This window comes from Ciona robusta, chromosome 5 (genome assembly GCF_009617815.1).
Source record: "Ciona robusta chromosome 5, ASM961781v2".
Classification (NCBI taxonomy): domain Eukaryota; kingdom Metazoa; phylum Chordata; class Ascidiacea; order Phlebobranchia; family Cionidae; genus Ciona; species Ciona robusta.
In genome coordinates, this window is record NC_143239.1 from 6660891 (window position 1) to 6684571 (window position 23681).

The following is a 23681-nucleotide window of genomic DNA, read 5'->3' on the forward strand; positions in this document are numbered from 1 at the left end:
CGCGGTGCTAGTGAAGAATCCTTCCCCCACCTTATTTGCTAACCACTAACCCCTATAACCACTTCTAACCATCAACCCCTAACCACCAACCTGTAACACTTTTCACCAGCCTATTCTGCTATGTACCGAAGAATTCGGTGCTAGTGAAGAATCTTCTCCCCCCACCTTATTTGCTAACCACGAACCCCTTACCCCTATAACCACTAACTACTAACCCCTATAACCACTAACCCCCTAACCATCAACACCTAACCCCCTAACCTAGGGGTTAGGGGTAAGTGCTTAGCAAATAAGGTGGGGGGGAGAAGATTCTTCACTAGCACCGAATTCTTCCCTAGTGCCCAAACCGCTTTAGAACAGTTGGCTCATTATCAGCTAATTCAATTTATTTTGGTAACCCAGTTTTTTACAGTGTAGCACACTTAGGCAATTTATTGTAAATATTGGGAAGTTACATTTTACCCAAAATCGTTTTGTTGGTTGGTTTTTTGTTTCTTAACCTGTACTTTTCCTGTGTAGTGTGTAGTATACTTAGAAACCTGGTATTTATTACTTTTGTAACAAACTTGTCACAATCAGAGCTTTTATTATGTCGGTATTCTAGGCTGCGGTTTACAACGGACCGCTCGCTAGCGTGTCCAAAATATAATGACCGAGAAAACTAAGGTTATTTAGATTCCAGACTATGCAGAACCGGATGTCCGCTAGATGCAACTCAAAGCGCACACAGACACAACAAAGAATACCTTACAACAACGAATATACGTTACAACAAAGAATACGTTACACTTTTAACATGTTTATTAAAAATTTGCAAAGTTTTATTTTACTCAGAAATCCTTTTTTATTTTGTTCTTGTTTCTAAACATTTACTTTTACCTAGCACACTTAGGCAATTTAACTTTAAATATGGCAAAATGGGGAGAGGGAGACCCGAGGTGGATTGTGGAAGAAAGGTCGGATGCTCATAATGTTAATAACTGGCACTGGAGGGAAAGAGACGCTACGGAATGGTCGAGAAAAAAAGTGAAAGATTTGCTGCTGAATTTGAAAGTCGAACAAGAGGGGATGGGCTCTTGTGTTGTCCATGAAGTGCATGAGTGTACTGGGGAGGCTTCGGTCAGTAATCGGAAGAAGAAACTGATTTGTTTCTATGAGTTTAACGTGAAGGCGAAATGGAAAGGCTCAATGACAGGAAGTGACATCATATACAAAGGGGAACTTGAGATTCCAAACTTAAGCGAAGAAAACGATGTTTGCGATGTCGACGTGGATGTGAAGTTCGGGAAAGATCAAAGAGAATGTCGGGAGCTTAAAGATCTTATGCGGAAACGAGGAACTTATTTAATCCGGCAGCGCCTGCAAGAGTATATTGATTGTTTGCGCCACGATTTCGCAAAGTCGTTACAATTACCAACAAACCAAACACAGGGTGTTGGAAAGGCAAAGAATGTGGAGCTGGATTTAAATGATTTGAATTTGGTAAACCAGGTTCAGAGTAAGCCAGTTGAACCGAAAACTGCTGGAACTAAAATCAGCACTAAAAAGTTGATGATGACCGAAAAGTTTATGACCGACGTTCAGGAGTTGTTTAAAACACTGACGTTAAAAGATCGGGTGCGGGCTTGGTCCAGGAGTCCTGTAGAAGAAGATGCTTCAACTGGTGGAAGATTTTCGCTTTTTGACGGAAATGTAACCGGAGATTTCACGGAAATCATTCAAGACAAAAAGATCTCTATGAGGTGGCGGTTCAAGTCATGGCCCAACGCACATTTCTCCAACGCGACGCTCACTTTTACTCAAAAACCTGATGGAACGGAAGTAAAATTAGAACAGCTTGGAGTTCCCCAGGAGCAAGTGGAAGCCACCAGGATGGGCTGGAGGAATTATTACTGGACCGCTATAAAGATGACATTTGGATACGGGTCACAGATTTTATAATGACTCTTGCTGGAACAATATTTCAATCTGTTTCGAATAATTCAAATCTCAGTGAAATTTCCTCGCACTAGGCTTAGTGGTTGGTTAAAAAGAGACAGTTCATGCTTTAAACCTGGCGTTATATTTCAGTAAAAACTATTTTGTATAATTTATTCCACATGAAATTCATGTATAAGTGTTTCTAGTTCAACATTTCCAATGTTTCCATTTTTGTATTGACTTGAAAATTACGTGTTAGGAAAACTTGTGTGTTGGCAAAACTTTTGTGTTAGTTGAATTAGAGTCCTGTAATTCTATTAAGGTGGTTTGGTGCCCACCACAAGGCATGAAATAAATATGTTTACTGCTCTGCACTTCTGGTTTTGTACCTTACCCAAAAAAATGTTTTAAAATTAAGCTGATTCCCTTTTTTGTGAATTCCTTGGTACATTCTGAGCCAAATGCAAACCTAGCAAAGTTAAGCTGCTACAAGTACATCTGGTTTTATAATTGTCCGTTAGATAACCAACTTCATCTTTTTCAGGAACTCTTTTAGTTAACAAAGACAACACGCTGTAATTAAAAATGTCGAACCTAACCGAGCTAAGCGATGTGCAAAAGAAGGAATTGTCAGATATTGCCCAAAACATTGTCAAAGGTGGACGTGGGATTCTAGCAGCAGATGAATCATCAGGTTTATGTTCAATTTTCAGTTTGCTTTGAAATATTGCGATATTTCATGCTGTGTTTTAGTTCCGCTTTTCAATCTTAACGCAGATTCACTAAAAGTTTTGCAGCTTCATTTGCAGTTTATTTAAAATAAGCTTGATTGCTAGTTTTAGCTATTTTCAACTTCAAAGCATGAGACCTGTGTTCACCTTCACTTTATATGTAGCATTTCACCCATGTTATACCCCGTAATATAAAGTCCCCACAATACTTAGATCACAGGTCCTAGCTCCAGTTTAAATATAGCTTTCAATTTTGAAACCCAGCCATGCAGAAATGTATTATTTAAAGCTTAGTGCAAGTCATGCCTTCAGTAATGCAGTGTGAGCATGAGTGTTTGAATTATTACAGTAAGAGAATAGATTGTGGAGTATGATGTGTTTTACATGTACAGTATATGATGGAATGCAGCTTAAGTTTTGTGCCGACACTGTATTCTTGCGCAAGCTTTCAAAGTAAATGTTGATTTTGCTCGAGGCAAAGTTAGAAAAAGGCAGTTTGTTTGCTCTGGTTTACCAGTGATTGTGCCCTCATGTCAGTATACGTTGTATGCTTGCCCAGGAAGTCGTCCATGTGGACAATGGTTTCGATTTTTTGAAGGGTCATTTATTAATTTATTAGGCACCAGTTTATATATAATTTAAAGTTATTTAAGTTAGGTTAAACAGGACTTTAAAATCCCTAATTTTTAGTTAGTTTTAGTTTCAACTGGATTTTAAAAACAAGAATTTGTAATTAGTTTTAGTTTTGACAGGATTTTTAAGCTAGATTTAATAACAATAACTGTTAGTGCTTACTGCTTGCTTTTATAGCATGTTTAATTGTTGTATTTGAAGTGATTGTTTAATATAAAGAATCCAACCCACAACAACTAATACCTAATTAACACAAAGATGTTAATACAAATGTTATACCATAACCAGATACCTGTAATTTAATCGGTAAAACGGAAACAATTAAGTTTGTTCAATTAGGGGGATGTTAGAACAATAGCTTCATTATATTTTACGGCAGCCGGTATACTTTAAACCAATACAACACTGGATAAATATATAAAGAGGGTTTAGGGTTGTATGTCTATGTGACCTTAACCTTTGGACTTTGCCAACTTATTAACCAAGCACAAGTCAGCAATTTCAATAACCTTAAATATTAGCACAGGGATTATAGGACTAGTTACCCAGTTTATATTAGCATTTTGGGCTTTGGGTTTTTGAGTTTTTGGAAATATCTGTGCCTTTGGGTTGACATTGTTAAAATAAAATTAAAATTATAGGTGAATGCAATATACTTCTTCATGTTTGTATAAATACCTAACAGCAGGGTAAAAGCTGGGATGACATTGTTAAAATACAGTTACACTCATATTTGTCAAACATAGGAAACCTCATTGATTAATGTGGTGAATGCAATATACTTTGGCTCTGCTTGTTTTTAGATTTAAAACTTGGGTGTTAAAAGTTAAAACATATGATGTCATCTTTGTTTTAAAAGTTTGGAAACCTGACACCCAGGCACTCCTAACTTTCCCCTTATGGTTTTGGGCCCTAATTGTTTTAACTTAAAAATCCGACTGTTTTTGCGAAGGTAATTTGTTAGTTAGTTAGTCCCAAGTGTCTGCACTTAAACAATCATGGCCACCAGTTTGACTGACCAAGAAAAAGCACAACTTCGAGATGTATGTTCAAGAATAATTAAATCCGGGCATGGAATCCTTGCAGCGGATGAGAGCACTGGTAGGTGGAACTATAGGCACCAAACCTGGGGAGGCAGGGGGGCAGGTTTCCCCCGGGAATTTCACTGCATAAATCAGTGACTAAAACAGACAATAAAGTGAAGTTTTTGCACATGATTGTGAGTCTAAGCCCACTTATCTGTTCTACGTTGGTGAAGGCCTACAGTGTGACACATCATAAGACTTGACAAATAGGCCAGAATTGGCCAACCCCCCCTGCTGTTCAAAGTTTGGTGCCTATGGTTGTATTTGTTCAATGGTGAGTCAAGAAATTAATCAAGCAGAGAATTTCTTTTACTATAAGATCAATACAATCAAGATATTGGAAAAAATCGAATTAAGTTTGTTTCCAATCAATACACTTATGCAATGGATGATCGAGTCTTCTTAATCTCTTTGCTGTTTGTTGTTGTTTATTAAATGTTTTATTGTGTGTTGTGCATGAAAGTTAGTAGTGTGATTATGTGAGTTGTTATTAATTGATGCGATTACTGTCAGTGGCGGGCAAATCCAAATTATTTGGGAGCAAAACCAACTTGTATGGCAACTTAACCATTTTAATACCTTGCAAATTTATCATTTTTATAATAATGTCGTTTTTCGGGGTGCGACTGCCCTCCACGCATCCCCAGGATGTCCGCCACTGCCCACTGCATTACATACTGAATGACAATGACTACTTAACGCTGCACAGCTTAAACCATAAACTATTTCATTAGTTTAAACTTCAGTAGTTTATTAAAGGGTACCAGGCGAACTTTTTTTAGAAACCCACTTTTTCACAAAATGGTTGACCAAGCTTTGTATATTGGGAAATATTGAATTTTAAAACAAAGAACCAGGTTACACAACTATATTTTGTAAAACAAAAAAATGTAATTATTTTTTTTTACTTTTTAAAAAAGTTTTTAATTTTGCCATTCTAGGTGCCCCCTGTTTATTATTGCCCTTTATAACACATAGACAACATCACTTAGCATTTTAACATCATTTAACCAACCATTGTTGCATTAGGAACAATGGGAAAGCGCTTGGACATGATCAAGGTGGAAAACATTGAAGAAAACCGACGTCAGTACAGACAATTGTTGATGTCTACCAACGCGGATATTTGTAAGTATTGTTGTATTTTTTGTTGGTTTGGTCAGTTATATCCTCGTGGGTGGGAACTTGAGTGACTTATCCATGGTTGCCACTCCCATGCCCACAGTCGAGTTGCTGAAGCTATTGCAGTGTGTGGATAAGCAGACATGACTTTTGGTTGGTTTGGTCATTTATATCCTGTGGGTGGGAACTTGAGTGACTTATCCATGGTTGCCACTCCCATGCCCACAGTCGAGTTGCTGAAGCTATTGCAGTGTGTGGATAAGCAGACATGACTTTTGGTTGGTTTGGTCATTTATATTCTCGTGGGTGGGAACTTGAGTGACTTATCCATGGTTGCCACTCCCATGTCTACAGTCGAGTTGCTGAAACTATTGCAGTGTGTGGATAAGCAGACATGACTTTTGGTTAGTTTGGTCATTTATATTCTCGTGGGTTGGAACTTGAGTGACTTATCCATGGTTGCCACTCCCATGCCCACAGTCGAGTTGCTGCAGCTAATGCAGTGTGTGGATAGGGAGACATGACTTTTAGTTGAACAATTTATTAACGGTTTAGAATAAAACAATAAAAGAAAACTATCTTTCCCCAATATGACCCGCAAGTGCTCCTTATTTTAACAATTTATTTCAAACAGCGGAATATCTTGGAGGAATCATCTTGTTTCATGAAACTTTGTACCAGAAGGATGATAACGGCAAACTTCTCAAAGATCTCATGGTAGAAAAAGGCATTGCCATCGGTATTAAGGTAAAGAAATTATTCCATAACTCTGATCAGGGTATACATGAATTCACAAGGTGGGCGAACTCTGTTTTGAAACATTTCTTTACGCGATCGCAAAAATGGTTGTCTGGTGCGAATAAGTGGGTTATTTATTGCTTGTATTAACAAAAAAAGGTCCAATACTCCTGCTGAATATACTTTGTAATGTATTGTGTGAATCTGGCCTTGATCTACCACTCATATTGTTGGACGATTCTCGTTGCATCATAACAGAATACACCAAGTGCTACCTAAAACAACAACCAAAATTCAAGTTCTTTGTACCATCTTAAATTTACCATTTTAATGTTAAACCTTCACACAGGTTGACAAGGGAGTTGTGAAGCTTCTTGGAACAAAAGATGAGACAACAACTCAAGGTGAGACATTGCCCAGAACCACACCATTATAGAACATAGCACTTTACAATAACACCCATATAGAACATAACACCTACCTGTTACACCCATATCGAATATAACACTTACAATTCACACCTATATATAATATAACGGTTAAAATTAACACCCTTATACAGGCATGTAAAAAATAAAAATCCGGCCGATACCGGTTTGCATTTATATTTTTACGGCAGTTTTCCCGGCGCGCAACACCCACACGCTGCCCATATACAATATACCACTTATAATTAACGCCCATATAGAGTATAACACTTACAATTCACACTTATATATAATATAACAGTTAAAGTTAACACCCATATACAATTAACACTTAAAATTAACCCATATAACCCATATAGAATGGAATATAACTCATATCTATAACCCCCCTTTACCCCTTAGGCCTCGATGGATTGGGTGATCGTTGCGCCCAATACAAAGCTGATGGGTGTGACTTTGCTAAGTGGAGATGCGTGCTCAAGATAACTGACAGCACTCCTTCACAGCTTGCCATCGATGAGAATGCAAACGTGCTCGCACGATATGCTTCTATCTGCCAACAGGTGCGTGTACTTGTGTCTAGATCAGTGCTCTTCAACCTTTTATGGGTTGGTGAACCCCTAAAGTTGTTGCGACAAACTCATGCACCCCTGATTGCTTTAACGTAAAACTAATGACGTTTCGCAATTCCCAGTGATGCAAGATACGGAATTCATATAAAAAAAACTGTAGAAAAATGGCAAAATATGGTAAAAATGTTCAAAACTGAGTATTATTACTGAAAATTGTTGAAGTTTGTGATGCACCCTTGTATACACTTTTGTACTGGTGCACTCCTGGCATATTTTGGGGCATCCTAGGGTACACTGGTTGAAGAGCACTGGTCTAGATCATTGATAATATATAATGGTAACAACTGTTTAGTAGGCTTTGCTGTTAGTAGGCTCTGCTGTTTATTTAGGTGTTTGTTACTGTGTAGTTGTGTATTATCTAACCTATTAGGTGAACTACCTTAACATAAGCTTTGCTGTTAGTAGGCGGATGTTTAGCTGTTTATGGCTCATTAAACTTATAATGTAGATACTTTGATGAATGCTCTATTTGTTTAGTGGGCAATTGTTGGTTCTGTATAAACCATTAAACCTATATAATGTTAATTACCTTTTAGTAGGCTTTGCTGTTGGTAGGCGCTGATACCATGTTGTGTTTAAAACCCTTGATATCAAAAATAACTAACCAGTTTCTTTAACAGAATGGAATCGTCCCAATTGTTGAGCCGGAGATTCTTCCCGATGGAAACCACACACTAGAGAGATGCCAGGAGGTCACTGAGAAGGTAAAAACGTTTGTTGGTAAATTATATTAAAAGTCAATGAAAATATAACAGATATTATACCATGTTTGTTCGGTGATTGTATTTAGTACCGGTTTATAAACATTATATAACATATATTTTAACCATAAGCATCTAAGTTTACTCACTTTTGTGTTGATGTATACATGGTTATGGATCTATGCAGTGCTTGTACTTCCTTATCTTCAGTTATTTTCACATGTTTATGTAAAGCAAATTTGCTATGCAGAACATTCTTCCAAAACTGTTCCATGTTTTACAAAAATATTTCCTAAAAATTTCAATGCTATATTTTGAGTTCTGTACCAAAACTAAAATGCTGACGTTTCACATTTTTGTCTGGTATTTTCTCCCTGTTATGTGCAATGCTCTGATTGGTTGGTTTAGTGACACGCCTCTAAAATTTAAACCAATAGTTACATAGCAATGCTTAAACATTGGGTTGAAACTAAACTCAACATCCTGTTGTGTGAAACTTGTGGAACTAGAAATTTAACCTAACTTTAAAGGTTACTAGAATTTATTTAGATATATTATTGTATTAAATACAGATATATTATCAACTCAACAACTACGATTTATAGCCTATCTACCATAAATTGTTTTCAATATTCGAATATTGTTAGTCATTAAGTGTATGAACTATTAAATAAAACGCATTTTTGTATAAAACTTTGTCCCTAAAGTGTAATAAATATTCTAAATTTCTAAATATAAAATATATTATAGTAAGACTAATTATGTTTTTCATTAAGCAGATTAAGTATTGTTACTTGTTAGTTCTGCTTTTTACAGCAGATTGTTAATATCATTAGCTTGTCTGTTCCTGTTATATCAGTGTATGATGTCATAAGGGTGTTTGTGTGTCTGCCATAAGTCACGTAGACTATGTTATACAACATGTAATGGGATACTTATGTGTAGGCAAACAACTAGTTTCTATATGGGTGAGCTCCTCATCGGTTTAGGCCACAGTTGGCCATTACACCAACACAGTCTGTAATATTGTGTCAATAACAGAAACATATAACTATTACTATGCACTAAATCTATTTAAAAGTAATATACCTGTACCCTAGCTCTCATGTGTGCAACACTGAAGAGACCTTACTCTTATATCGTTATAGTGTTGGGGTAATGGACACATTTAGAAACTAATCCAGTGTTTCCCAACCACAGGTTCTCGCTGCATGCTACAAAGCATTGAATGATCACCATGTCTACTTGGAGGGAACACTGCTTAAGCCAAATATGGTGACAGCCGGTCACGACTGCACAGTTCAATACACACCAGAGGAGGTGGCAGTTGCAACTGTCACAGCTCTGCGACGTACCGTACCACCAGCCATGCCAGGTTAGTACATTATGTACCAATACTATTACTATTGGTGTATATGGGTGAGGTCCTACAGTGAGGCATGCCATGGTACTTGGGGTTTAGGCCAGAGATGGCCCATTACCCCAACATTGTATATGCACATTCTATTCTATATGGGTGAGGTCCTACAGTGAGGCATGCCATGGGACTTGGGGTTTAGGCCAGAGTTGGTCCATTACCCCAATATAGTGTATACACCTGGCATTCTATTCTATATGGGTTAATTTATAGTGTTGAATGCCAGGGTGCTACCACATGGACCCCACTAAATTTTAAACCTGTAACCTCCTAAAACATTAGTGCTTACAATAATATTCCATCCCAGGAGTTACCTTCTTATCTGGTGGGCAATCTGAGACATCTGCCACCGCCCATTTGAATGCTATTAACCAAGTGAAGGCTCTCAAACCATGGGCCCTGTCTTTCTCTTATGGAAGGGCTTTGCAAGCATCTGTATTGAAGGCATGGAAAGGCAAGCCAGAGAATGTTGCCGCTGCCCAGGACGCTCTTATGCACCGAGCTAAAGTATGTTTATTCTGGTATTAGTAAAATAATATACAGCAGTGGTTTCCGAACTCGTGTAACTTTTGATTGATTAAACCAAAGGATACCAGGTTCAAGACTTAATGCTGCCACTGTTGTGGGCGTGTATGTTCTTGCGAATGACACTTGAACAACACAAAGCTACATACTGGTTACTTAAAACACCGGTGTTATAACGACTGTTGTTGTCCCCCCATAGGGGGTTAAATAAGTTACATATATGGTAACTCGTAAGCAGGCAAGAGGTGTATGAAACAGAACACCTGTGTTATAACGACTGTCGTTACCCCGCCATGCGTGGATAATTGAGTTACATTTGTGGTAGCTCTTAAGCGGGCACGAGGTGTATAATTAAGTTACATTCATTTGTTTGTACTTAACCCACCACCCTTACACCTTTCAGATGAACTCTCTCGCAGCCATGGGAAAATACGAGGCCAGCATGGAAACATCAGCAGCTGATGCAGGTTCTCTTCACGTTGCAAACCACCAATATTAAACAACATAAATGCAGTCATATTTACCGTTAATTAGTTACCCAGCTTTTGGTGCAAAGTTCACATTATGTTGTTGCATGTAATGTGTCGTAAATTCAATAAATTACCCATATATCTTGCAAAATACATCTGTGTATCGTTTGTCATTTCCAGTATGGGTAGAGCAGTAATAGCAAGGTAATTAGGTTTAGTAGTGAGTATACCACGTGTGTCTGATATATAAGATTAATAAGAAGACACCAATGTTACAACTCGACAGTGAGCATGGGGTGTATGAATACACCATGTGTGTCTGGTGTATAAGAAAACATCCATGTTATAACTTGACAGCGAGCATGAGGTGTATTTAATACACCATGTGTATTTGGTGTATAAGAAGACACCCATGTTATAACTAAACAGTGAGCACAAAGTGCGTGAATAAACTATGTGTGCCTGGTGTATGAGAAGACACCTATGTTATAACTTGACTGTGAGCATGGGGTGTATGAATACACCATGTGTGTCTGGTGTATAAGAAGACACACATGTTATAACCCGACAGTGAGCATAAGGTGCATGAATACACCATGTGTGTCTGGTGTATAAGAAGACACCCATGTTATAACTCGACAGTGAGCATGAGGTGTATGAATACGCCATGTGTGTCTGGTGTATAAGAAGACACCCATGTTATAACTCGACAGTGAGCATAAGGTGCATGAATACACCATGTGTGTCTGGTGTATAAGAAGACACCCATGTTATAACCCGACAGTGAGCATAAGGTGCATGAATACACCATGTGTGTCTGGTGTATAAGAAGACACCCATGTTATAACCCGACAGTGAGCATAAGGTGCATGAATACACCATGTGTGTCTGGTGTATAAGAAGACACCCATGTTATAACTCGACAGTGAGCATGAGGTGTATGAATACACCATGTGTGTCTGGTGTATAAGAAGACACCCATGTTATAACTCGACAGTGAGCATGGGGTGTATTGAATGCATCATGTGTGTCTGGTGTATAGGAAGACATGCATGTTGTAACTCGACAGTGAGCATGGGGTGTATTGAATGCATCATGTGTGTCTGGTGTATAGGAAGACATGCATGTTATAACCCCACAGTAAGCATGAGGTGTATGAATACACCAAGTGTCTGGTGAAAGATATTTGCTACTTGGGTGATAAAGTAACAACGGCTCCCCAAACATATACACATTTTGCTGCTGCATTTATTTCTAGAAGGTGTTACCCCTCGTAAAACAGTTGCAAAAAAAACAAATCTGCAAACTCATATGCTGCAAAATAAAACGATGCCTGCTGATATTTTAGCTGTTCAAAAGTTTAGGGAATACATAAGGATAAAAACCGTTCACCCAAATCCAGATTACAGTAAGTATAAACACTCAATTTAAGGCCGACGCCGTGGCAAAGTAATAAGCGCAACTGTCTTTAACATAGAGGTTACAAGTACGAGGCTCGACGCCGCTACCATTGTGGGCGTATGTGACCTTGTGTAAGACATTTAACGACAATTGCTTCAACCCAGTGGCAACTTATTGGTTGTTAGCCATGCATTACAATTGCAAAACAAATTCAATCACAAAATTACATACATTCACTCATAAGCGGTCATTCATAAGTTACATTCGTTCATTTATTTTCTGAATTTTTTATATAGAAAGTGCAATTGCGTTTTTGGACAACTATGGAAACGAGCTTGGCCTGAAAAACCAGCACATTAAGGTAATGCAAACTTGTAGCTCTCTACTTTTTGCAAACCTTGAATTCATATTTTAACTTCTGTCTCATAGCAGTAAATAATTCATGTCTTGTGGGCCGGAGCCAAATACTATAACTACACTGTGCCAAATTTGAATGAATGTAACTTACTTTATCCTCATATAACCGGAAAACGACCGTTGTTATTATAATACGAGTGTTCTGTTGCACACACCTCATGCTTGCTTATAAGTTACAACGTATGTAACTTATTTAACCTCATGTGGCTGGAAAACGACAGTCGTTATAACATAATTTCTATTTTTTCCAGATCTATGATGAAAACCACACGGTTGTGATTTTAACTTGGAAAGGAAAGAATTCTGATTTACCTTCAGTTTTGTTGAATTCACACACGGATGTTGTTCCTGTTTATCAGGTTTCTATCTTTGTTCATATTCATGGCAGTAGATATAACGCTATAAGCATAAAGTTTGAATACACCATGTGTGTCTGGTGTATAAGAAGACACCCATGTTATAACTCGACAGTGAGCGTGAGGTGTATAAATTCACCATGTGTGTCTGGTGTATAAGAAGACACTCATGTTATAACTCGACAGCGAGCACGAGGTGTATGAATACATCATATGTGTCTGGTGTATAAGAAGACACTGATGTTATAACACAGTATTGACAGTAATATATTATCAAGCCAATACCTTTTACAGGAACATTGGAAACACGATGCTTTTGCTGCGATCAAGGACGACAACGGGAATATTTATGGCAGGGGAACACAAGACATGAAGTGTGTTGGGGTTCAGTATTTAGAAGCAATACGTGAGCTTAAGAAGCAAGGGGTTCAACTTGAGAGGGATGTTCATCTATCATTTGTACCAGGTTCGATTATTTTATGTTTGGTTTCTGCATGTTTCTGGTAATCTGATAATAAAAAGTTGTGGTATAGTCACAGTTTATATACATAATGCTGGATTTTTTTTAATCTTGATCCCTTTCTCTTTGTTTTTTATATAATAAAGTTTTCGCCATCTTTTTGAATTAATAAATAAAAAGTTATGGTATGATATATTGATATGTTAATCGGTCAATTTATAATGGTGGGTTTCATTATTAGATGAGGAAATAGGGGGTGGTAACGGGATGTGTTTGTTGCTGAAAACTGAGGAATTCAAATCATTAAACGTTGGAGTTGCGTTAGATGAAGGATTGGCTTGTGATGATGATTGTTATCGTGCTTATTGTGGTGAAAGATCCCCCTGGTGTAAGTTGTTGTGTGTTTAGTTGTCCATGGTTGCCACTTCCATGCCCACAGTCGAGTTGCTGAAGCTATTGCAGTGTGTGGATAAGCAGACATAATTTAAACCCCCAAAAAACGATGTATTTTGAATCCTTTTTTTACATCACAAAGAATAATATAATATTTTTATGTTGGTAGGGTTGCGAGTAGTGTGTAAGGGGAATCCCGGGCATGGATCCAGATTCATAGAAAACACAGCGGCTGAAAAATTGGTAAAAAATTATTTACAGTCTTTTTATTAAAAATATCAAACTTTTTAATATATGTCTAACCAGGCTTAAAGCTGTATTGCTGATTTTTTTTAGGTTGTTTTCAATTGTTAGCTTTTAATATATCTATGGCCTTAAATTGGCGGATAAAAAATATTGGTTACTGACTGTGACCTTATGATATAAGTTTTATATTTTATTTTACGACATTTTTATTAAACCCAACTTTTTAATATAAGCTTAACCAGACTTAACTTAAGTTGTTTTTAATTGTTAACTTTAAATTATTAGTAGCTTTAACACCACAACTTTTAACGCTTAGTTTTTCGCCAGAATTTCATGATCACAAAATTCCTTCAATTTCGGTCGGAACAAAAGTCCCAGCTCGATGAAAATCACTCATGCATGCAACTTGGTGATGTCACAACTGTTAACCTCACACAGCTTCAGGTAAATATATTCAAGCGACAATAAATGAAGATGTAAACATTCTTCAGTTTGTTACATGATAAGTCACTCAAGTTCACACACAAAGTAACAAACGCGGTATCTCGTAAGCTGGCACGAGGTGTATGAAACAGAACACCTGTGTTATAATGACTGTCGTTGCCCGACATGCGAGGATAAATAAGTTCCATACGTGGCAACTTGTAAGCGGGCACGAGGTGTATGAAACAGAACACCCGTGTTATAAAGACTGTCGTTGCCCGACATGCGAGGATAAATAAGTTACATACGTGGTAACTCGTAAGCGGGCACGAGGTGTGTGAAACAGAACACCCGTGTTATAAAGACTGTTGTTGCCCGACATGCGAGGATAAATAAGTTACATACGCGGTAACTCGTAAGCGGGAACGAGGTGTATGAAACAGAACACCTGTGTTATAATGACTGTCGTTGCTCCGCCATGTGAGGATAGATAGGTTACATATGTGGTAACTCATAAGTGGGCACGAGGTGTATGAAACAGAACACCTGTGTTATAATGACTGTCGTTGCTCCGCCATGTGAGGATAAATAAGTTACATACGTGGCAACTTGTAAGCGGGCACGAGGTGTATGAAACAGAACACCCGTGTTATAATGACTGTCATTGCTCCATCATGCGAGGATAAATAAGTTACATTCATTCACTAAAGTTCCCACCCATAGAGAAATATGCTACATTACTAACAAACATTATGCCTTAGGGTGGGATTGCAATGAACATCGTTCCAGCTGAACTTTCGGCAACATTTGACGTAAGAGTCCCTCCAAGTGTTGATTTACAGGTTTTCTATATTATTACTAAATACACGATTTACTTCAAGAGTTTGAACATAAACTTTTTATTTATCGGACGTTGTTTATAACTGTTGTCTTTTATATTTATTTTAATTTTCTTCTAATAAATAAATGAACGCGGTTCTGTTGTTTGAATGAGTTAGTTAAGTTAAATGAATGAATGTAACTTATTTGTCCTCGCATGGTATAGCGTTATAACATGGTTGTTTATAATATTACATTGCCTGCAATTTATTAATTTATTATTTCATACATAACAATGGTTCTGTCTATAAAACAATCATTATTGTTACATCACAATCACTTCAGAAATTTGAAACAAACCTTCAAACATGGTGTAAAGAAGCCGGCAGTGATGTCACAATCGAATATATTCAGGTTATTTTTTATAATATTACTATCTTTATATTTATCTGTGTTATTAACAGTAGCTAGAAATAAATTCCGCGAATCTGACCCTGATCTGGTGCTCATAGTTGGACGATTCTTGTGTAAAGAAATACAGCAAGGATCTGGTGAAATGAAAAATTTTTGTCTGTTCCATTTTTGTAACACCAGATCCTTATTATTAACAATCTTATATTCTATTATTTAAATGCTGTTTGTGAATATTAGGTTTTTGTTTTTGGACTGAAAATCTTGTTTTAGTTTTAATTCTTAACCCCTGGGTCACCATTTGCTTTGGTTGGGTCGCCTACTATAGTGGTTACAAAGCCTTTGACTGTTATTGTAAAGTTAAATTTATTGCATGCTTACAACAAATAGTTGTGTAAAATGTAGTTTTGGAAATTGGTCCCCAGAGATTTTTATTAATTTATATTTAATATTTGGGTCACTGTAAAAAGGTTGAGAAGCATTTTGTGAATTTGTGTAAATTTAAATAAATTCTAGAAAAATACCGACCAATCAGTGACCTCAAAAGAAAATAACCCTTGGTGGGAAGCGTTTTCATTGGCTGTTTCAAAATCGTAAGTCAGTGTTGCCAATGGAAATATTCCAGTGTTGCGCAATATTTTTTGTATATTTTCTAGGGGTGTAAAGCTGAAATCTGAAATCTTTTCTGGCGCTACTGATAGCAGGTTCCTAAGGAAGGTAGGAAGTCTAGATTGACAGCAAGCATGAGGTGTATAAATACAACACGTACCTGTTTATCTGGTGTTCTGAATATCAATTGAATGAAACAACTAACTTGAATTCCTGGTTGGATATATGTCTGATAATTCAGACAATGAATAAATGTAACTTATTTATCCTTGCATGGTGTTTTGTTTCATACACCTCAAGCCCGCTTACAAGTTACCACGTATGTAACTTTGTGGGCGATTGTTTTCTGTATGGCTGAAAATTTAGACAACCCATTAGTGACCATTGGGTTGGAGCAATTGGCGTTAAGTGTCTTGCCCAAGGACAAAAAAGCTTACAATGATAGCAACGACAAGCCTCAGAGTGAAAGAATTCCAAATATGTTCCTCATTCTCACTGTCTATAAATACCACCAACCCCTACATAACCCATATACACCCCCACCCCTACAATAACCATACACCCCAACCCCTACAATAACCATACACCCCCACCCCTACAATAACCATACACCCCCACCCCTACAATAACCATACACCACATACAAACAGAAAGGCTACCAAGCAATCGGGTTTAGTCCAATGAGGAACACACCCATTCTACTGCACGACCACAATGAGTTTCTTAACGAGAAGATCTTCCTAGAAGGAATTCAAGTGTATTGTGATGTCATAACTGCTCTTGGAAACGTTTGATTATGATGTCATAATTAATAATTCTGTGTAACAGTATTCTGTGTAACAGTGTAACAGTTGCCATAATTGGCCAACTCTGGCCTAAATCTCAAGACTCATAGCATGCCACACTGTGGGACCCCACCCATATAGAATAAAATGTGCATATACTATGTTGGGGTAAATCCTATGCCCTCCAACAAGAGCCTCACCCATATAGAATTGGAACTAATCTCTTCACTGTTGTGTTTTTTTTCATTCTTTACTGAATTGGTTCTTGTGACAACTAGCGTGTTTTGACAAAGCTGTTTTTTTGCCTTTAATTATCGTCTCTTCATTTTTATTGTTATATTTTTATGTACATAGTTTATCGGTACCAGTGAAGAATCCGTCAGTGACTTTTAAAGACACTACATTAGGGGTTAGAGCTAGTGTTATTTATTGATAAACTTACTAAAATCTACAATACATTAAGTGTTGGGGCCAGTGTTATTAGTTTGAGGATGAAACATTGGGGGATTCTTCACTATCACCTTTTTTTTGGTAAAAAATCACTTTTTCTAAAAATCATACTTCAACTGCACAAAAATTCTTAAAGCAATCTTTCAATACATAATTGCTAGTTATTTTAGCAATGTTTCAATATTGTAATGCTTCATTGAAAATAATAGCTTTGTATTATGAGTTATTACATCACAATGAAATTCTAGTTTCAGGTTGTTAGGTTAACTGTGATGTCATAATGGAGGCATTATCTGTCACCAAGTTCCGAGAATATCTCCGGATTAAAACCGTTCATCCGGAACCAGATTATGGTAACATAGATATCCTTAAAACTATTTCATTTTAATTGATAAGGGAACATTCTGCCCGGTGGGACAAACAACATTCTTATGTATAGTTGACAATTTGGGCATAACCTAATATTCACTAATGAACGATCCACAGCCACTGCATGAATGTTACTTGCTTTATGCACTCGTGGTCACAAAACGACAGTCGTTATCACACGATTTTATCAACTCATGCCAGCTTACGAGTTACCATGTATGTTACTTTGTGGGTGATTGTTTTTCTTTATTTATGGCTGACAATTTAGACAACCCATTAGTAACCACTGGGTTGGAGCAATTGCCATTATGTGTTTTGCCAAAGGACACATACACCAACAATGGTAGTAGCATTAAGCCTTGAACCTGTATTACTTGAACAAAAACTTAGTTTTTCAATTACCAAAATCCTTGATCTAGTATTTTCCAAATAATTACTCTTTTTTTTTTAGAAAAAGCGATTGCATTCCTGGTTGAGTATGGGAAAGATTTGGGTTTGGAGGTTAAACTTGTGCAGGTGGGTGGTTGTGATGTCATAGAGGGTATATTATGATGGGATAAAAGGTACTGAATATACTTCTAGAATTAAAAAAAAAGGAAATAGGATAAAAAACATCAAGTACCTAAAATAACCTTTATTTGAAACAATCCACAAAGTTACATACGTGGTAACTTGTAAGCGGGCACGAGGTGTATGAAACAGAACACCCGTGTTATAACGACTGTCGTTGCTCCGCCATGTGAGGATAAATAAGTTATATACGTGGTAACTCCTAAGCGGGCATGAGGTGTATGAAACAGAGCACCTGTGTTATAACTGTTGCCCTGCTATGTAAGGATAAAAAAGTTACATTCATTCACTTTATTAAGTTGTAAGACGTTTCCTTTTCTTTCTCAGCCCTTGGAACCAAAATTTGCCGTTGTTTTAATGAAATGGCCGGGTAAGAATCCCAAACTTCCTTCCATTTTGCTCAACTCACATACTGATGTTGTTCCTGTGTATGAGGTAACAATCATGTGTGTGATGTCATATAGGTGTAGTAGGTTAAGGTTGGTTCATGTTTTATTTTCTTATGATCTCAATTGGTGGTGAACAAAGAATATTTATTATTCAGAGAATTGTTTATCCTGATTACTCTAAAAAACAGTGATTTCAATTGTTTAAAACTCGATCAGGGCGTATGGGTTCTATTCTAGGTGCTTTGCAGGTTTAGCACCCAGTATAACAATACTTGAACTAACATGGAAACAAGATCCATTTGGTAGTAAATGATGAACAAAGAATATTTACAGAATTATATAACTGTATCTTCACGACTCTATAAGACCGTTGTTAATTGTTAAAAACACGATTAGAAAATACGGGATATTATTAGCGGTATCCATCTTACCTCGCAGTAATAGGTCTAGTATGCCATAACCATAACTTGCATATACTTCTCTTTTCAAAACACAAGATATTTAAGTGATATCATCATAGTAATGCATTATCAAGCCAATACCTTTTACAGGAACATTGGAAACACGATGCTTTTGCTGCGATCAAGGACGACAACGGGAATATTTATGGCAGGGGAACACAAGACATGAAGTGTGTGGGGGTTCAGTATTTAGAAGCAATACGTGAGCTTAAGAAGCAAGGAGTTCAACTTGAGAGGGATGTGTATATATCGTTCCTACCAGGTGGGTAGGTATGGGTGAGTTGTTATCAAGCATCCCATTAGTGACCACTAAGTTGGAGCAGGGCAGCAACAGTCGTGATAACACGGGTGTTCTGTTTCATACACCTCATCACGGTGTTCTCTTATATTTTTTTCCTTAATTTTTCTCACTCATCAATATTTCTCTTTATTTTCTTTCTCTTTTATCCATTTTTTCCTTTTCTCTCTCCCACACAGATGAAGAGATAGGAGGGAAGAAGGGAATGGCAGAATTCATGAAAACTGAAGATTTCAAATCAATTAACCTTGGGTTGGCATTGGATGAAGGGTTAGCTCATACTGGGAATAAATATTCTGTGTTTTATGGGGAACGCTCCCCCTGGTGTGAGTAAAAATGATTGTTATTTGCCTAGAAATGCGCCTAATGGTCACAGGTTTTCTGATGAGTGACCACGTATGTAACTTATTTATCCTCGCATGATGGAGCAACAACAGTCCTTATAACACAGGTGTTTTGTTTGATACACTTCGTGCCCACTTACGAGTTTCCACATATGGAACTTTTTGGGTGATTGATTTTTTTCGGTATCTTGTATGTTCTTCTGAACGGTTATGTAATTTATATGATTTCTATGAAACAGGGATCAGAGTAAAGTGTAAGGGGAATCCCGGGCATGGGTCTCAATTCATTGAAAACAACGCAGGAGAAAAAATTGTGAGTTTTGCTTGTTTTTTTGTTGTTGTTTCTGTTTGTTCTTGTCTGAATTGTTTTTGTTGTTCTTGTTAAAATTATTGTAGCTGTTTACACTTGACTCTTTATCTCTGTTTTTTGTTTTTTTACCATTGTTTTTGTATTGTTCATTCGTCATATTACTGTTCTTTTTTATTAAGTTTGTTCCTGTTGTGTTTATTTATTGTTGTGATGTTAAAATTGTTTTTCCTGTTCGAACTTGGTTTTTAAGTTTTATTGATTTGTTTTATTTTTTGATCCGGAGCTGATGTTTATTTGTTTATAATATTTTTTCGTTTTAATCGGACACAACTAAAAGAAATGTTATTTCTATAGCGACGAATGATAAACTTTCTTCTGGATTTCCGAGAGAAAGAAAAACTTAAGTTGAAAAACGCTGAGTCGTGCATTATGCTCGGTGATGTCACAACTGTCAATCTGACGCAACTAGAGGTAATTGTGATGCCATAGTAGATTCAATTTAATATTTTTTTGAATTTCTGCCTAAATAAATATATATGACACACTGCAATAGCTTCAGCAACTCGACTGTGGGCATCGAAGCGGCAACCATGGATAAATCACTCAAGTTCCCACCCATGAGGATATAAATGACCAAACTAATCAAAAGTCATGTCTGTTTATCCACACGCTGCAATAGCTTCAGCAACTCGACTGTGGGCATCGAAGCGGCAACCATGGATAAATCACTCAAGTTCCCACCCATGAGGATATAAATGACCAAACTAATCAAAAGTCATGTCTGTTTATCCACACGCTGCAATAGCTTCAGCAACTCGACTGTGGGCATCGAAGCGGCAACCATGGATAAATCACTCAAGTTAACAAACACCTCTTATTACAGGGTGGACTAGCGTACAACATCGTACCAGCAGAGTTAGCTGCAACGTTTGACTTAAGAGTTGCGCTCACTGTTGATTTTGAGGTATGTCTTATATGCATATATCTAAAAAAATACAATTGTGGGTGTATGTGTCCTTGGGAAAGACACTTAACGGCAATTGCTCCAACCTATTTGTCACTAATGGGTTGTTCAAATTATTAGCTGTATATAAAAAATGAAAAATCCCCCCCCCCAAAAAAAATAATCACTCACAAAGTAACATATATGGTAACTCATAATATGGCCCGAGCTGTATGAACACCAGTGTTATGACGACTGTCGTTATCTGGCCATGCGAGGATAAATAAGTTACATACATGGTAACTCGTAAGCTGGCACGAGGTGTATGAACACCCGTGTTGTAACGGCTTTCCTTTTTCGGCCACGGGAGGATAAAGTTAAGTTACATTCATTTATTCATACATTCAGGTTCTATTTATTTTTACATTACAGGCGTTTGAACAGCAGTTAAAAGATTGGTGCAAAGCAGCTGGTGAAGGTGTCACTTATGAATTCATTCATGTAAGTTATTGGAATATTTTATGACTCGTCACGGACCTCGGATTTTGGCCGAAGTTAGACCATTGTCCCTAATGTGAACTAGTGTATCTTTGTATCGTGAAGATTATGGGTTCAAGGCTCGCTGGTGGTGGTACGAATAAATAACTGTAACTTTAGGGCAACTACAGTCATTTTTTCAGAGGCGTAAAAACTAGTTTTTCTTAATTTTTCTATAACCCTTAACTACCAACCTTTAACACTTTCCACCAGCCTAATCTGTAACATACCGGAGGATTTTTCAGTAGCCCGAACCTTCTAAACTCAGTCCCCAAAATAATCTCCCCAACCCACCTAACTGACTCATACTTATTATTCCAACCACGTATACTATTGACAGTGAGCATAAATAATGAATTGTAACCAAAGAGAAAAAATAAGTTTCTTTCATTTAAACCATGTATTTTTTAAGACATTATGTAATTTCACAGTGAGCATGACGCGTATATTACAAGACTAATCAAATATGTAATGCATGGATAACATTCTGTTGTAACCTTCACACAGAAAGTAAAGAGAGGAGCCACCACGTGCACGGATGATACCAATCCATGGTGGGTGGCGTTTACCACAGCTGTGAAAAAATTGTGAGTTTATTCATTTATCTGGCTTAGTTTATGATGTGTATGTTTAGTAAGGGCGAATACTGGGTTCAAAGCTCAATTCTGCTACCATTGTTGACGTATGTGTCCTTGGGCAAGACACTTAGCAATTGCTCCAATGATCATAATTCGTAAGCTGGCATGAAGTATATGAAACAGAACACCTGTGTTATAACAACTGTCGTTTCCCTGCCATGCGAGGATAAATAAGTTACATACGTGGTAACTTGGAAGCAGGCACGAGGTGTTTGAAACAGAACACCCGTGTTATAATGACTGTCGTTTTCCCGCCATGCGAGGATAAATAGGTTACATATGTGGTAACTCATAAGTGGGCACGAGGTGTATGAAACAGAACACCCGTGTTATAATGACTGTTGCCCTGCCATGCAAGGATAAATAAGTTACATTCATTGTTTATAGTGATAATGATTATTACAGGGGAATGGAGATTAGTGTTGAAATATTTCCTGCAGCTACGGATAGTCGGATGCTAAGACAGGTAAGTTGACAGCGAGCATGAGGTTTATAAATACACCATATGTGTCCGGTGTATAAGAAGACACCCATGTTATAACTCGACAGTGAGCATGAGGTGTATGAATACACCATGTGTGTCTGGTGTATAAGAAGACACCCATGTTATAACTCGACAGTGAGCATGAGGTGTATGAATACACCATGTGTGTCTGGTGTATAAGAAGACACCCATGTTATAACTCGACAGTGAGCATGAGGTGTATGAATACACCATGTGTGTCTGGTGTATAAGGAACACCCATGTTATATCCTGACAGTGAGCATGAGGTGTATGAATACACCATATGTGTGTCTGTTGTATAAGAAGACACCCATGTTATAACTCGACAGTGAGCATGAGGTGTATAAATACACCATGTGTGCCTGGTGTATAGGAAGACATCCATGTTATAACTCGACAGTGAGCATGGGGTGTAGAAGTACACCATGTGTGTCTGGTGTATAAGAAAACACCCATGTTATAACTCGACAGTAAGCAGGAGATATATGAATACACCATGTGTGTTTAGTGTATACAAAGACACCCATACACCCCCCACCCCTACAATAACCATACACCCCCACCCCTACAATAACCATACACCCCCCACCCCTACAATAACCATACACCCCCACCCCTACAATAACCATACACCCCCACCCCTACAATAACCATACACCACATACAAACAGGAAGGCTACCAAGCAATCGGGTTTAGTCCAATGAGGAACACACCCATTCTACTGCACGACCACAATGAGTTTCTTAACGAGAAGATCTTTCTAGAAGGAATTCAAGCTTATTGCTCGATTATTCCAGAACTGGCAAATCTTCCAGAATTCTAATTTTACTCTAAATTTTTAAGACTCTGATATTCGAGATTCTTTTTAATATTTGTATTCAATTTTACCTCAATTGTGTAAAATTCTGAAATTGTTCAATGTTTAGGCATTTTAAAATAATGTCTTTAACTCATTATTTTAATATGATATATCTTTATGTTTTCAATCAAGTTTAAGAAGATCAAATAAATTAAAACATTGAAGAGAAGGATATAAAAGAAAAACGACAGTTCCTTAAACACGTCATGACTAAAATACATGGGAAAAAACACAAGTGTACAAAGAAAACAACACTTACGTTTTTTGTTACTGTGTGTGTTCAAA

The 23681-nt window shown here is 37.3% G+C and overlaps 4 protein-coding genes across 5 annotated transcripts; all 4 read left to right on the top strand.

Moving 5' to 3' along the window:
- The first annotated feature begins 846 nt into the window (after positions 1-846).
- Positions 847-2467, top strand: LOC149736102 (activator of 90 kDa heat shock protein ATPase homolog 1-like). The gene has a single exon (XM_089878873.1). It carries the CDS (start codon positions 910-912, stop codon positions 1939-1941), a length of 1032 nt encoding a protein of 343 aa, XP_089734999.1. The 5' UTR covers positions 847-909; the 3' UTR covers positions 1942-2467.
- LOC149736103 (fructose-bisphosphate aldolase C-like) lies at positions 2463-10555 on the top strand. 2 transcript variants are annotated; one of them, XM_089878871.1, is made up of 9 exons: positions 2463-2614; positions 5399-5497; positions 6126-6238; positions 6579-6633; positions 7060-7220; positions 7910-7993; positions 9191-9365; positions 9715-9914; positions 10336-10555. In XM_089878871.1, exons 1-9 carry the CDS (start codon positions 2506-2508, stop codon positions 10429-10431), a joined length of 1092 nt encoding a protein of 363 aa, XP_089734997.1. In that variant the 5' UTR covers positions 2463-2505; the 3' UTR covers positions 10432-10555. The 2 variants fall into 2 exon arrangements, with proteins under 2 accessions (XP_089734997.1, XP_089734998.1); XM_089878872.1 differs by lacking the exon at positions 2463-2614 and adding an exon at positions 4210-4385.
- Positions 10556-11554: 999 nt separating this feature from the next.
- On the top strand, positions 11555-17525 carry LOC149736104 (aminoacylase-1-like). The gene is made up of 12 exons (XM_089879317.1): positions 11555-11810; positions 12100-12164; positions 12472-12579; positions 12871-13042; positions 13278-13424; positions 13599-13672; positions 14003-14119; positions 14860-14940; positions 15263-15331; positions 15845-15921; positions 15985-16045; positions 16588-17525. Exons 1-12 carry the CDS (start codon positions 11714-11716, stop codon positions 16729-16731), a joined length of 1212 nt encoding a protein of 403 aa, XP_089735443.1. The 5' UTR covers positions 11555-11713; the 3' UTR covers positions 16732-17525.
- LOC149736105 (aminoacylase-1-like) lies at positions 17384-23581 on the top strand. Its single transcript, XM_089879318.1, has 12 exons — positions 17384-17525; positions 17993-18057; positions 18439-18546; positions 19052-19223; positions 19439-19585; positions 19843-19916; positions 20268-20384; positions 20797-20877; positions 21289-21357; positions 21901-21980; positions 22437-22497; positions 23208-23581. The coding sequence occupies exons 1-12, from the start codon at positions 17453-17455 to the stop codon at positions 23358-23360; spliced, it is 1200 nt and encodes a 399-aa protein (XP_089735444.1). The 5' UTR covers positions 17384-17452; the 3' UTR covers positions 23361-23581.
- The last annotated feature ends 100 nt before the right edge of the window (positions 23582-23681 follow it).